We start from the raw sequence: 16,159 nt of genomic DNA on the forward strand, positions 1-16,159 counted from the left end.
TTGGCTTTAGGACAACCATGGCATCTACGGGTCCAGGCTTCACCCCCTATTAATTTAAAAGATGGTGTTAGTAAAGTGACTGTGATACATTAACTAACATTAAATAATGAAATAAGACAAACCATTGTTGGTGGTTTATGCCACTTCTGTTCTGTCTGTGTGCATGAAAGGACAGGAGGCACGACAGACATGCCAGATTCAGAATAATGAGCAGTCTGGAAAAGCAATGCAACCAAGTGGTTGCAGATTCCGCAACCAGCAACACAAGAGCAGTTGCTGTTAATGAGCACAACTGGCATTGAATCACGTAATGTCATCTGAAATACACAAGAGGCAAAATGTAATATCTTGAAAAGAAGACTTCAGCAATGTCAATAGGCGCAATTTCTGTCCCATCATGTTGTTAGTGGTGAATGTCACTTGTCTATTGTCTCATGTAACGTTTGTGCTGTTTTGCATCACTCTTAAAACACTTGGCTATACTGTCGTTCTATTCTACAGTGTTGTGCATGGTTCAATCTACTAGTTCACTGAGCAACTATAAACTATAAAATATATTTTAGATTTAAACTTCATTTTCACTCCAGATGAAATGCTTACACATAGGAGTGAAACAGGCCTACTTATATTTATATTATTTTGTTGTTTCCACCACCAACAACAGAACAGTGCAGGTTTTACTTCAACTGCTTCTTGAAGAGTGTTATCAGAATATGTTAATAGGTGTAAGTGTTGAAGCCATATGTTAATAAAGAAGATAAAAGATATGGAAGACAGATTGACAGATTTTAGAAAATGCAGTTTGAAGAATAGCTGAGGTGGACTATATTCTGCTTTTGAGTCATAGAGGTAGATAACAATAGCTCGAACTGTAAAATAAACTCCCATTTGTTTACTATAGGCAAAACAGACTGCTAATGATTCCCACTCAGCTACTCTGCATTTGGCTACCATTGTAAGCTTTGAAAACCAATGCCTATGGCTATCACAGCTTACGTGAAGTAAGAGCAAGGATAAAAGATTGAACTTGTGTTGAACTAACTTTTGAACTTGTTCAACAGAACTTTGAACGTGACACTGAACAGAACTCGTGTCATTTTAACCAGTCCAACTCTCAGCTGGTGTGGTGTATCTGTTTTCTTCATAGATCTGTAGCAGTGAGCCCTCACTGTTATCTCGTTAGCCTTACTTTTGCCTGATACTTCCATCAGAAATACAAACATGTTTTTAAAAGGCATTTCTAGTACTAGGACAGGTCGGTTCGTTACTAAAAACAACATCACTTCATTAGACTGCCACCTCAGGCTAGCTAGCTAACTAGCGTCAGCCACTTACCTTCAAAATTGCAGAGGTAGGATGAAACGTAGAACTTGAAACCTTTTTCAAGTGTACTCTGTGGCGTTGTACTTGATGCTCTGACAATACGACGCACATCGTTGACGGTAAACTTCGGTAACTCCAACAGGCACCTTGTGAATTTCATAGACTCGGCCATAAACATCTTCACTTCCGCATACCAACCGGAAATATGGTACCATCCTTACACCAAACGACGAAGTGGTGCGTGCACCTAAGCCATTAAAAAATAATAAATAATAAAAATTGAGACGACATTACAGCTTTAAAAACGCAATAAACCAATAACATATGTACTAGATAAGCAAAAATAAGGTACCAACAAAATAAGGTTCACAGCTCCGTGTTCCTCGGGAGCGGAATATGTAAACAACGCGAGTGGAAACTATCTAACGGTGGTACGCTAACGACAGCTAGCGTCGCCACAGCGGGCTACAGTTAAGCTCGCCCATTAAGACGGAAGATATGATTAGTCAATTTAGCTGTCATTTGAAACTGGTATTGAGCTGAATTATAACTGCGTGGCCCTCTGTAAACGAACAGCGGGCATCACAGTTAGCTCGTTAGTTTCCTGTTTACTTTCTAGAACGTCAGAGGGCGTAATATGGCGACTTCAAGCTGATTGGTTTAGTAGCCTCAATATGCAAAATAGTAACGCATTCTGGTAGCGAAATCTTATTTTGCACAGGGAAAAAATAAAATAACGTTTGAACAGTTTTTGTAGAACTAAAATATATGTAATATAGAACTATTCTGTTTCCTAAATATATATTTAGGGTAATATATTTTTTGGCATACCGTCATCGAGACATATACGAATGTGTAGTGCTATATATATTGTACAAATGGCCAACATTAAATGTGTTGTTAGGAAGCACTAGATGTTGCGCTCCCTTGGAAAGGAATCGTATGGTAATGGCATGCGATTGAAGGGATGAAGGGCTCCTAGCGACCTGCAACCGATTTTTTTTTACAACCTTTAGCACCACCTGACACAGTGCTCTCCTATTTTGTCCGCCTAAGCATGAAAGCCTCATATTGGACCTTTGGGTTTACCCTAAGGTGTTTAACAAGATTTCTTGTGTTGCCACAACTCCTTATAGTTTTTTTTTTTTACACAAATCACAAACAGCATCTTGGCTCTTTGTGGGGCTGAAATAGCTCCACACATGACTTCTCTTGCGTTCCGCCATAGCGTACGTACAGCGCCCTAGTACACTGAGTGAGCGTCTGTGTGTGTGTGTGTGTGTGTGTGTGTGTGTGTGTGTGTGAGCGTGCCGCAGTACGTACGCATTATGCACTGACCCAGGCGGAAGAAAAAGTAGTTCCCACCAACCGCATATCATTTAGACAAGATCTCAATATTTTTGTTACTTCCACAGTGTTCCTGTTAGTGCTTTGCATTACCTCAAATGACTGAAGTATCAAAAGTATGGATATTTTGATTTGAAAATCGATTTTACAACATAAAGACCTGGTATCGATGGAATGGATATTTCAGTATCGATCCGCGCATCACTAACTAGAGCTGCGTCAACAAGCCTAATTACAGGATTAGGGCTGCATGTATGAACATCACACACTGACAGAGGTGGGTAGAGTATTCAACAATTTTACTCAAGTTAAAATACTGTTACTTGAACCAAATGTTACTCAAGTAAAAGTAAAAGTATGCATCCAAAAATTTACTTGAGTAAAAGTAAAAAAGCACTTTGATAAAAAGCTACTCAAGTAGTGAGTAAATGCATGAGTACTGTCTCATGTCAATAAATTACATCATGGGAAATTGAATTACTGGAAACTGACTTTTAATGATAACAAAAATAATTTATTATAAAAAAATATAATATATAAAATGTATTTATTATAAATAATTTGTATTTTAGTTTGTTCCTAATTATTAGACCTGTGTAACTTTATATCCTGAGAGTAGGCGGTATCCAACTAGAGATAGAAGGGCACCAAATTACTTAGGTGACTACGTAACTGAAGACGAGGATAGTGATGGAATGCATATCACAGTAGACTACTGCTGTAGAGCAGTGTGTGGCATTCCACAGACTTATGATGAAGCAATGCAATCAGACAATTCAAAAGAATGGAGAAAAGCAATGGATGAAGAAATCCAATCTCTAAATGAGAACAAAACCTTCACCCCGACAACACTAGCAGTGGGCAAGAAACCCGTGGGGGGTAGGTGGGTTTACGCAATCAAGTCTGGTGTAGATGGGAATGACCAATACAAGGCCCGATTTACCGCTAAGGGCTACAGCCAGAAAATGGGAGTAGACTATGGGGAAACGTTTTCACCAACAGCAGACCTAACGAGTAATAAGAGTTGTGTTACAAAAGGCAGTACAGGAAAATTTACTGGTCCACCAGATGGATGTGAAAACGGCGTTCTTACAGTATATAAGCTGGAGAAATCACTTTATGGACTCAAACAGTCTGGACGAAATTGGAATAGGGTTTTACATAATTGTTTAACAGAAAATGGATTCACACAAAACCAAGCTGACCATTGTGTATATTCTCAAGAGTCAAAAGAAGGGAAAGTGATCATAATTGTATGGTTCTATGATCTAATCATCGCTGCAAGGGATGGAAATTAATTGAAAAGAGTGAAAGGGATGCTTGCACAGCAATTCAAGATGAAGGATTTGGGGCAACTCAAGCATTTTCTTGGTATACATTTTGATTTTTCTGGTGGGTGTATTAAGATGTCACAAGAAAAGTACACGAACAAAACTCTACAGCGTTTTAACATGTCAGAATGTAGGGTAAGATAAACTCCTTGCGAGCAAAAGCTTGAATACAGTGATGATGCAGTTAAAATGACAGACATCAGAATGTACAGAGAGGCCGTGGGCAGTCTGATATACCTGACAACCTGCACTAGGCCTGATCTGAGTTTTTTGGTGAGCAGGCTGTCACAGTACCTAGCTGAGCCTACACAGGAGCAATGGGTCACTGTGAAACATGTCCTGCGATACCTTAAAGGTACATCAAACAAAGGTTTAACCTTTAGGAGAAACAACACTGAGAATCTTGGTATACAAGCCTACAGCGATGCAGACTGGGCGGCTGATACCAGTGATCGCCGCAGTACAACAGGATACTGTGTGAGCCTAAGTGAGAACAGCGCACTTATTTCATGGAAGACGAAGAAGCAACCTACTGTTGCACTTTCCACATGCGAAGCAGAGTATATGGCACTTGCTTCTACTGTTCAAGAGTGTCTTTACCTAGAACAATTACTGGGGAATATGGAAAGTTACAAATACACACAAACAATAATACCTGAGGACAATCAGGGGACAATGGCATATGTGCACGCTGTTAAGTGACGTAATTTCTGCTAAAAGTTTAGGATGGTTGTTGACATCCGGTAGCCATTGAAAGCGTACACTGTGCTAGCTATTCACCTCACCAGTCTTGTAACGAGCATATTTACCGTTATTTACTTGGAAGTTTCCTTCATCTCCTGTCCGTTTACGTGTCCTAAACATGACAGTTAAACAAAAAAAAGTATCGTTTCAACAACGTACAGACAGCAGGTCCAACCACCACTGCTGTGTACCATTGTGCACAGCATCGACAAGGTGTAATTCCTACCTGAGCTTCCACACCTTTCCAAAGGACTCAGAACTGCAGAAACAATGGGTGGTTAAGATCAGGAGAGATCATTTTATTATCACGAGTACTTCCCGTGTGTGTTTGCGATATTTTATCGCTGCTCGAACCTCCCAATCCTACTGGACGACGACGACTGCGACCTGGAGCTTTTCCTGTGCTATTTCAATGGAATAACTATACTATTCCAACTCCACGACCTGGAGTATGGGAAAGAACAGAGCGTCCACCCAACACTGATCTAACAGATGCAGACTGACCATGATGATGATGACCCCTTACCGTGTCATGAACATGACTACTGCGTCAGTAATGAGCCTGCTGCTCTTGATCTCTCCCTCAATGAAAATGAAGAGCTACGCGAGGAGATACCAAGGCTCCGAAAACAAATCAAAGACTTAACTGTCAGCAGCAAGTTCTGTTTGGAGCGGTTTTCTGCCTCTGATGATGACATACGATTCTTTACCAGGTAAATAAAAAATATGGCAGGACACAGTACACGGATGGGCCTTCTCTGGTGTCTGAAATACATTGTGAATGAATTAGCCATTATATAACTTTATATATAACTTTTATATTCCACAGATTTGCAAGCCATGCCCACCTCATGGGCTTTTGGAAGCAAATAGAGCCAGCCACCCACATCATACGGGTTACAAGAGCACAGACTGTTGAGAAGACTGATCAGGTCCCTCACTCTGCCAGTGCAACGGTAAATGTTTTCGTCTTGTCCATACAAAGCATGTTATGTCATCATTTTCAAATTAATCTTTACATCAAAAGAAGTTTTGATAGTCATAATGTAATATGACAATAGGATAATGTATTTTTTCCCCAGGTTCTTCAACCAATTGATGAGTTTTTTCTCTTCATGAACTACCTGTCATTGGGACTGATGCAAAAGGATTTGGCCCACAGATTTAGAATACATCGGTCAACTGTTAGTCGTATTATTAACACCTGGGCCAACTTCCTTTATACTGTATTGGGAGCTGTTTCTATTTGGTTAGATGTGGACACTGTGAAAACTCACCTCCCAGATGTGTTTCAGGACTATGCTGACACTCAAATAATTTTAGATTGCACAGAACTGAGATGTCAAACTCCAAATTCCCTTCTCCTCCAGAGTGAAGTGTTTTCCACTTATAAATCACACTGTACATTCAAAGGGTTGATTGGGATAGCCCCTCATGGCGCAGTGACCTTTGTGTCTTCTCTTTATCAAGGTGCTATCAGTGATAAAGAGATCTTAAAGCAGTCTGGCATTGTGGCCCTCCTTGACCCATCTATGGCCATCATGGTGGACAAGGGTTTCCTTGTTGAAGACTGCGTTCCATGCAAAGTCCACATACCCACGTTTCTGTCAAAGAGAGCTCAACTGTCTAGGTCAGAGATCAGAACGTCACAGTCCATTGCAAGACTGAGAGTCCATGTTGAGCGTGTGATTCGCAGAGTCAAAGAACATAAAATATTCAGCACAGTGATCCCCCTTTCAATCACAGGGAGCATAAACCAAATTTTTTACTGTTGCCTGTCTTTTGGTGAATTATCAAAATGGCCCCTTGGTAAAAGCCTGGGCAAACAATGGCTAATCTCAATCCAGAATTAGACAGATGATGTAATGTGAATGATGGTGATTTATTATTATTTTATATTTTCTCCAACCTTAAAATGATCCCTTTAAGGTCAGGGGTCGGCAAGCCGCGGCTCCAGAGCCGCATGCAGCTAAGCTTTTGAATAGAATTAATGAGTATTTAATTAACGTATATTATTTTTGAGACTTAAAAAATGTTCGGGTGGAATTTCACAAATGTCCAGTATTTAGTTTCGGTTCGCTTGAGTGACATGTCATCGTCACTGAAATAAATTTCCAATTATTTTGCTTTTGTGGCTCCGAGTCAAAAAGCTTGCCGACCCCTGCTTTAGGTCATGCTAGTCTGTAAATATTGGCTGCAATGTTAAGGTACAGTGCAATATGATAAATAGTATAAAATGCTTTCACTTTTATATGTAAAATTGACAACACAATACAACATTATGTATTTCTTAACTTTTACTGTATTTGTAAAAATGAAATGAATACAATAGTAATACAATTGACAGAATAGTTTGAAATTGTTTTAATTGTTCATGAGTTCATTATGATTTTCTATTGCTTGGGCATAGAGAGGTATTTTGGCATGTAAGTGTTAAAGAAAAACATGTCACACCTCCTTTTCACCTCTTCTAATACACTGCTATCTCTGTAAACTCGCTGCACAAAAATATCATCATGGGCACAGATAACTAAATCACACCACTGCATACCAGTAATCAATAACTGGCCCTGGATTTGCCAATAATAACAATGGCTCTCCTTCAATCTGTGTAGGCCTTGTGCCACTTTGAGGAATTTGCAGTCTACATAGCTTTGTGCATTTGGGCACTTAATTTCAACAAGCCCAAATGATGGACGCTCAAGTGGGTCAAGTTCAAGTTTTTCAGAACTGCATAGTCCTTTAAGGCCCCCGTTTCCATTTCAAGTCCCCTCTTCATGTGTGCTGTTTGTCGTGTCCCTCGGATTATCCTTTCTGCCAGGCTTTCTGCAGAATGCAGAGATGTTCATTGTGCAGATGAGTGGAAGAGAATCTGCTTTCATTCCAGCGTAGACTGGTCCAGGATTGAGGGTGGCCCGGTGTGGGAGCTCACCGCTGTAGCCCTTGAAAAGTGTACTAAAAGAAGAGTGAATAACATTTATTTTTACACATTGTAATCTGTTCACCAGCACAACTGATTGTGAATCACATATCACATGTCATCTGAAGTACAACGAGGCTAAATTAAATTTTGAAGAGAACAGGGTCTTATCAGATGATCAAAAGCATTTATTTTTTTACCACACACTGTAATCTGCCTATTAAATTTGGTACTACATACCTAACTCCACTGGCTGTAGTAGCACCTGGTTTTGGCTTTAGGACAACCATGGCATCCACGGGTCCAGGCTTCACCCCCTATTAATTTAAAAGATGGTGTTAGTAAAGTGACTGTGATACATTAACTAACATTAAATAATGAAATAAGACAAACCATTGTTGGTGGTTTATGCCACTTCTGTTCTGTCTGTGTGCATGAAAGGACAGGAGGCACGACAGACATGCCAGATTCAGAATAATGAGCAGTCTGGAAAAGCAATGCAACCAAGTGGTTGCAGATTCCGCAACCAGCAACACAAGAGCAGTTGCTGTTAATGAGCACAACTGGCATTGAATCACGTAATGTCATCTGAAATACACAAGAGGCAAAATGTAATATCTTGAAAAGAAGACTTCAGCAATGTCAATAGGCGCAATTTCTGTCCCATCATGTTGTTAGTGGTGAATGTCACTTGTCTATTGTCTCATGTAACGTTTGTGCTGTTTTGCATCACTCTTAAAACACTTGGCTATACTGTCGTTCTATTCTACAGTGTTGTGCATGGTTCAATCTACTAGTTCACTGAGCAACTATAAACTATAAAATATATTTTAGATTTAAACTTCATTTTCACTCCAGATGAAATGCTTACACATAGGAGTGAAACAGGCCTACTTATATTTATATTATTTTGTTGTTTCCACCACCAACAACAGAACAGTGCAGGTTTTACTTCAACTGCTTCTTGAAGAGTGTTATCAGAATATGTTAATAGGTGTAAGTGTTGAAGCCATATGTTAATAAAGAAGATAAAAGATATGGAAGACAGATTGACAGATTTTAGAAAATGCAGTTTGAAGAATAGCTGAGGTGGACTATATTCTGCTTTTGAGTCATAGAGGTAGATAACAATAGCTCGAACTGTAAAATAAACTCCCATTTGTTTACTATAGGCAAAACAGACTGCTAATGATTCCCACTCAGCTACTCTGCATTTGGCTACCATTGTAAGCTTTGAAAACCAATGCCTATGGCTATCACAGCTTACGTGAAGTAAGAGCAAGGATAAAAGATTGAACTTGTGTTGAACTAACTTTTGAACTTGTTCAACAGAACTTTGAACGTGACACTGAACAGAACTCGTGTCATTTTAACCAGTCCAACTCTCAGCTGGTGTGGTGTATCTGTTTTCTTCATAGATCTGTAGCAGTGAGCCCTCACTGTTATCTCGTTAGCCTTACTTTTGCCTGATACTTCCATCAGAAATACAAACATGTTTTTAAAAGGCATTTCTAGTACTAGGACAGGTCGGTTCGTTACTAAAAACAACATCACTTCATTAGACTGCCACCTCAGGCTAGCTAGCTAACTAGCGTCAGCCACTTACCTTCAAAATTGCAGAGGTAGGATGAAACGTAGAACTTGAAACCTTTTTCAAGTGTACTCTGTGGCGTTGTACTTGATGCTCTGACAATACGACGCACATCGTTGACGGTAAATTTCGGTAACTCCAACAGGCACCTTGTGAATTTCATAGACTCGGCCATAAACATCTGCACTTCCGCATACCAACCGGAAATATGGTTACATCCTTACACCAAACGACGAAGTCGCGCGTGCACTTAGTTTCAAATGACAGTAAAATTGACCAATCATATCTTCCCTCTTAGTGGGCGGGCTTAACTGTATGATAATTTCCGCCCGCTGTGGCGACGCTAGCTGACGTGCGCGTTGTTTACAAAGAGGATCACGGAGCTGTGGACCATATTGTTGGAACCTTATTTTGCTTAAAAAGTTATCTAGTACAGATATTATTGTTTATTGCGTTTTTAAAGCTGTACTTTCGTCTCAGTTTTTTTTTTTTTATTGCAGTTAATTAGGAAAGGGGGGCCCACTTTTAATGGTCACGGTTCGCTACCGATATATATACGGTCTCTGGTATGAACCCTTTGGGTACAAGCCAGGCTGCATCAGGTTATTGTAGCAGCCTGGCTGATTTGGTGTTTTGGTTAAAAAAAATAGGAAATTGTGATATGACGTGCTACTCAACTTTGGAATGTTTGGATTAGAATGTTTGGTTGGGAAGGTGGAATGTTTGGATTTCAATTTCGATGCTGAAAAGCTGAGAAGTAGTCGCATGACATTTTGCTGTGATTTACAATACTTACAAACATTACAAATCTTACAAATAATATCTAATTTACAATCGCAGATCTTTCTATTTGTTGTATATCTTTCTATCTTTCTATTCTTTCTAATTTTTTATCTTGAGAATGAGTTTTTTCCACAGGAGAACCGACCAGCCAAGGCCTGGACAGGAACAGAAGAACTTCATAGACACACCAGGTTTTACCACTCATGGTGAGAAAAATACATTTTCATATACTATACATAATTTTATACTTCTATGTAAGACAGTATATTTAGTTCTTATGAGTATGGATTTCCATAGGCTTATTCATAATAATTAAAAATTAAATATACACATTTATGTAGTAGGTTTCTAAGGTTCAGAAAAATAACATGTATATTTATTCTACTGTCAACTGTCAAGATCTTTATTTTACATTTACACATGGTACAGGATAATATAATTAATAGACCATGGGTTATTTCTTTGATTTCTTTGACCATGGAAAAAGCAAATAAAAATAAACATTTTTAAAAAGAAACAGATTTCTAACATGACATCACAAATTCTTAAGCATTCTAATGACATCACATGGCACCATAGCCCTTCTTATAATCACTTGTTCATTGGGAAACACTTACAAGGTTTTTGAGCCTCACTGGGAGGCGTGCTGGGTTTCACTTTACCTGCTGTGGGATTTTCAGGTGTGCCCTACAACCCCCAAGCGACAGTGATCCACACGGATCCCTGTGGACCAGCACCCTTCCCTCACAGAAGGACGGCGGGACCCTCAGATGTCGGCCATGTTAACACCCCTGTAGAAGGACCACTCCACACTGGTACTGTGTAACACTGAAGATTACATGCGTATTCAACAAACCAAATGTAACCATGCATGATGAAGTAGAAAAAAACATTTATTACATTTGTTTGTAAGGACTGGCAGAGGTGCAGAACCATCAGCTTTCTGCACATGACCTGACCAGTAAAACATCAGTTTTATCAGAAAATATGACATGACATATTCAACATTGTAATGAATTCAAATGGCACTGTAGCCCTTCTTATAGACCTGATGATCTTAACAGTACACATTCCTCTGTGCCCTGGGTTGGTGTTTTGCATTTAGGCCCTGACATGGAGAGGCAGAGACACCTTGCTCAGCCCCATGTTCAAGGCGAGGTCCTGAAACAGATGGATCCAGTCAACCTCCAGCCTGCTGGTGGGTATTTGGGTATTTTGGTTATAACGTTGCTTTGTGTGGAATGCTACGGTTGCTGTGGACGCTATTATTGCTATGGAATTCTATTATTGGCTAGTTAGTTAGGTTAGCCTAGCGAACAGTACCACGGAGAGTTTAGAGACAATATGGCGAGGTGATCTGTCTACTGCACTGTTATTCATAATCTTTTTCTTAATGTTCAATCAACATGACAGCAGATGCCCTTCAGAGACCATTTGGAGACCAGTTGATCCTGGAAGAGGATTATGATGAGAATTATATCCCATCTGAACAAGGTACATTAGCTGTCGCATACTACCTGTTACAGTTTAGGACCCTGGATAAAACTTTAACAGAGCCGGAGTGGCTAATCGGGAGATTCGGGAGGATTCTCGATGGGCCGGCTCATGTCAATCTCTAGTTTGGGCCGATTGGGATGGAAAAATAATTTTGGGCCGGATTTGGGCATGAAACTCCCGGGCTGAAAAAGTGGCCCTGAACTCCGGCCCTGAACTTTAATATATGTTACTGAAATGGTATTTAATATCCACCATTGATAAAGTCTACAAGCTACAACAGTTCCACCATTTAAAAACTAAATTATAACATTGACATAATAACTTAATAATATATAATAATATTATAATAATAATATTAACAACACAGTTCCAGTTGGGACTCGTGTATGTTCGTCCAAGCTATAGCTACACTTTATAACATAGAATCAATCTCCATGCATTATGGACTTAAATATTTGAATTTGTGGGATTTTGTCTTGATTTGAAAATATCATACTTATTGTGGGTATATTCTTCTTATCTGTATTGCTCCTCAGAGGTCCATGATTTTGCCAGACAAATTGGCATTGACTCTGAGAGGGAGCCAGAGCTCCTATGGCTGGCCAGAGAGGTGGCTGTAGCCCCACTACCTCCTGAATGGAAACCCTGGTAGGACAAGCTCATTCTCATACAGTCACCCATAATGAAACAGTTTTCTTATCCTTACACACAGAGCCGTGAGCGTTGGTGTGAGCGTTGGTTCCTTTTAGAAAAATCCAAGCATACTCTAATGTGCCCTTAATTGAGGAATGGCTTCCATTCCAAGAACTCTACGTCTCATTCATGCTGGCTCGTTCATTCAGGTTCTCGATTACCTGACGTACCAAGGCCCTTTGTCCCCTATAACTCAGTTATAATTTTAAATACCATTTATATAAGTAGGATGCATCAGGACTTTATTGTGAGTGTCATAATGTCACACGAACTCTCTGGAAGCTTGCAAGAAGTGGGCATTAAATCACTTATGACCTAGGTGATTAGATGAGCAAATTAGACAGCCCAACTTTTTTTAAAGACCATGGAACTGCAAGTCTGGAGAAGACTGAATAATTTGACTGGGAAATAAGATTGGGCAAGAGAAAATATAACAGGCAGAAGATGATTTTTTTGAAGTTGGGGAGTTTGATGTGACATGAAAGATCAGACACATTTTAACATATGAAATCATTTTTGGATTCTGTATTCAAATGGTTTGCATCCAGGAGATATTTAATGTTAGTTGTCCCCGAAACTAACAATTGCAAAGTATAAAATTAATATTTCATCACTCTGTGCAGCAGATTTGCTTGTAGACTTGGCCTTCTGGCACTATTAATCTGAGCAATGAGACCCAGAGCACCACTCAGTGTTTCAGATGTTGTCCTGTTGACACCTTTGTGGACAGTCCTGTGCTGGAGAACCTAGGCTTGTCTACATGTCATGTGTTTTTATGTGTGTGTTTATCTATGTGATGAGCTTGTCTCCCTTTCCTACTCTCCAGTCAGGATGTGACTGGAGAAGTTTATTACTTCAACTTCTCCACGGGCCAGTCCACCTGGGACCACCCCTGTGATGAGCACTACCGCCAACTAGTGGCCCAGGAGCGGGAGCGTGCTCACCACGGCCGGACTGCCTCTGCCATCTCAGGCTCCGCCTCCACAGGAACCACAAAGAACAAGGAGAAGAAGAAGAAGAAGAAGAAGAAGGAGAAAAAAAAGAAGGAACCAGAGGGACTGAAGGCCCCAAGAGTGAGTTTGGATCTGTGTACCCTAAAATGTATTTTGTTACACAGCAGTTATATTTGTCACACTTTCTCTTCCATTCTACACATTCTTGACTGCTGTGTTTCTAAGAACACTGAAATGAATTGAACAATTATTTGCTCATCGAAGTATATCAAAAGATTTAGGATAGCAGTCGCCTAAAGTTGAGCAGAAAGGAGAAAGAAAGCTAAATAGTGTGTGCCATTCTGCTAAAGATCTCTCTCTCTCTCTCTCTCTTTCTCTCTCTCTCTCTCTCTCTCTCTCTCTCTCACACACACACACACACACTCACACACTCACTCACTCTATCACTGTCTCTCAGCTGCTGGCTCCTCTGGCTCCACTGAGAGGGATGTGTGACCTTTCAGTTCCAGGACTGCGAGGTTCCCTGGGCAACTCCACAGACCTTCATCCTTTAAAGTCCTCACTAGGGGTAAATGTACGGTCTATATCCTCTAGTAGGGGTGAACATGTACAGTCTATATCCTCTAGTAGGGGTGAACATGTACGGTCTATATCCTCTAGTAGGGGTGAACATGTACAGTCTATATCCTCTAGTAGGGGTGAACATGTACTGTCTATATCCTCTAGTAGGGGTGAACATGTACAGTCTATATCCTCTAGTAGGGGAATGAAACCTCATTGTATACTTTTATAAGGTGGTGTAAGAACAAACCCTACATACGTCACTGGAGGTAAAGGAACACGTCACTCCTCTGCAAAGTTTAGCTTTTACCAAATTGACTTTGAAGTGATGGAGGTCTGAGTTCATGGCAGAGGTGCAGAGCGTATGATGGTGTGTATCTTAGGATGTATCCGGAGCAAATTTGCATTCGCTAAGAGGACGACAGCTGGAGAGTCTGGCTCCGCCCATATTTAATTCAGATCTGGAGGTGGATGAAGAGGAGGATGAAGAGCAGAAGGCGGCGTCTGTCCATGAGGTGAAAACACCTGCTAGAATATAATGCTCTGATTTTTAGCTCACTGTCACCTTTGTAGTCTTTACAGTGCAGTAAAGTATGAGGAATGATTTTCTGTATCCGTGTTGCGGTGTGTGTTTGTGTGTACGTAGAGTCTGCTAGGGTCATCAGACCTGTTGCAGAACATACACTTGGACCTGGACATCCTGAAAGGGGGACTGCAGTATGAGGTGGCCACGATGTTCTTCACTCTCCCTCACACACACATTATGTTCCCAGCTTTTCACACACATTTATACAGCGCCACTAACATCACTGTGTGTGCTCACGTGATCTTGGTGTTACTGTAGCACCTTGCTCTACCTTTCGCAAACACACACACACACACAATGATCTTGTGAATGTCTGTACATGCATGTTCATGCATATGTGTTTGCATGTGTTGGTGTGTTTGTCTGTGTATGAGCAGGACAGTGAAGTCAGTGGCAGTGCTCCTGTGGAGGAGAGATCCGAACCAGAACGCCAAGATCTCACTCCGTTAAGAGACCACAGCCCTGACCCACCCTTGCAGGTACTCATTAACACTCACACTGCCTCTCTTCCTATATGTCTCTCCCTCCCTCCCTCCCTCCCTCTCTCTGTCTGTCTGTCTGTCTTTCTCTACAAACACTATAGCAGTGGTATAAGTGAGGGGACCTCAAAGTTTATTTGAGGTTAGGGTTTTATTTGAGGTCATGCGCCAGAGTGTTTCTTTCTTTCAGTGTTTCTTTTTGTCTTCTTCCTTTCCGTCCATCCATCCATCCATTTATCCATTCGTCTGTTAGTCTCAGGATGAGAAAGATGGAGAGAGAGAGGAAGATGAGAAGATGAGACCACAAGTGGCAGAGAGGTTGGTCTCACTAATGCTGTTGATACCAGAATGTGGTCAACACACGCACACACATGCATAGACACACACAGCTTTTGATAATTCAACTTCAATTCAGTTCAAAATTTGGACATCGTCCATGAACATTTTCATATTTAATCTTAAATCTACTTCTGTTGTGCAGTCAGATTGTGTGACTTCCAAGTCAGAATGCACAAATGCTCACAAGTTCAGCAAATTGACTCGGAGAATTTGACTTTGTTTCAATAAATTGTTTTAAGTGAGGAAATCACAATTGCATGTTTCTACTTTCAAGATACTGTATAATATCACTGAGGTGTGAACGTTTTCCATAAATTTCACCTGAAAGCCAAACATGTCTATAACTTTGTGAGTAGTGTGTGTGTCATGATTGGTAACATTACACTGTTGGGTGTTACAGGATGATGTTGGAGCCTTCCTCGCCTCCATCCTCTTCCTCACTCTCCAAACCCTCTGGTGGACTGCAAGAGCCACTGAAGAACAATAGCGCCCTCTGCTGGCTGAGGCCGGAGACGGTTCGCGGGACAGCAAGCAGGAGCAGCGTGGCAGAGGAGACTGAGCTGGACGTGGAGGAAGAAAAGACAAAGAGAGAGGAGGAGTGTGTGTGTGTGTGTGAGTGTGGTCAGCTGTCTGGTCTGTTGCAGGAGGTGAGGGAGGAGGTGCAGAGGGAGCACAGCAGGAAGCTGGAGCAGCTGTCGCAGGAGCACCAGGAGCAGCTCCTCACCCTCAGACACGAGCACCTGGAGGAGGTGCAGTAGGGAGAATTCATTTACTCACAGCTCAGTGATCACCTGAGAGGCCGAGCCAATGTGTGTTCATCACACGGTGTGTGTGCAGGAGAGCGTGGAGAGGGAGCGCTTGTTGAGGGCTCATCTGGAGGAGAGAGAGAGGATGCAGGATTCACACACATCCCAGCTGGATCAGCTCAGACTACAGCTCGACTCTCAGCTCCAACACACCCACAAAACACACATGCAGAAAGTAGGATCCCACACCCACACGATACGCACGC

General features: G+C 41.0%; 1 protein-coding gene across 1 annotated transcript in view; it reads left to right on the plus strand.

Moving 5' to 3' along the window:
- Positions 1–9,559: 9,559 nt before the first annotated feature.
- LOC143485486 (uncharacterized) overlaps positions 9,560–16,159 on the plus strand; it is an 11,122-nt gene continuing 4,522 nt past the window's right edge. The window contains exons 1-7 of the mRNA XM_076984933.1: positions 9,560–9,822; positions 10,175–10,245; positions 10,720–10,854; positions 11,145–11,237; positions 11,453–11,533; positions 12,073–12,184; positions 15,548–15,713. Coding sequence (XP_076841048.1) covers positions 9,785–9,822; positions 10,175–10,245; positions 10,720–10,854; positions 11,145–11,237; positions 11,453–11,533; positions 12,073–12,184; positions 15,548–15,713 — 696 coding nt within the window. The 5' untranslated portion in view covers positions 9,560–9,784. The remainder of the gene's footprint in view (positions 9,823–10,174; positions 10,246–10,719; positions 10,855–11,144; positions 11,238–11,452; positions 11,534–12,072; positions 12,185–15,547; positions 15,714–16,159) is intronic.

This window comes from Brachyhypopomus gauderio, unplaced genomic scaffold (assembly GCF_052324685.1).
Source record: "Brachyhypopomus gauderio isolate BG-103 unplaced genomic scaffold, BGAUD_0.2 sc34, whole genome shotgun sequence".
NCBI classification, from domain to species: Eukaryota; Metazoa; Chordata; class Actinopteri; order Gymnotiformes; family Hypopomidae; genus Brachyhypopomus; species Brachyhypopomus gauderio.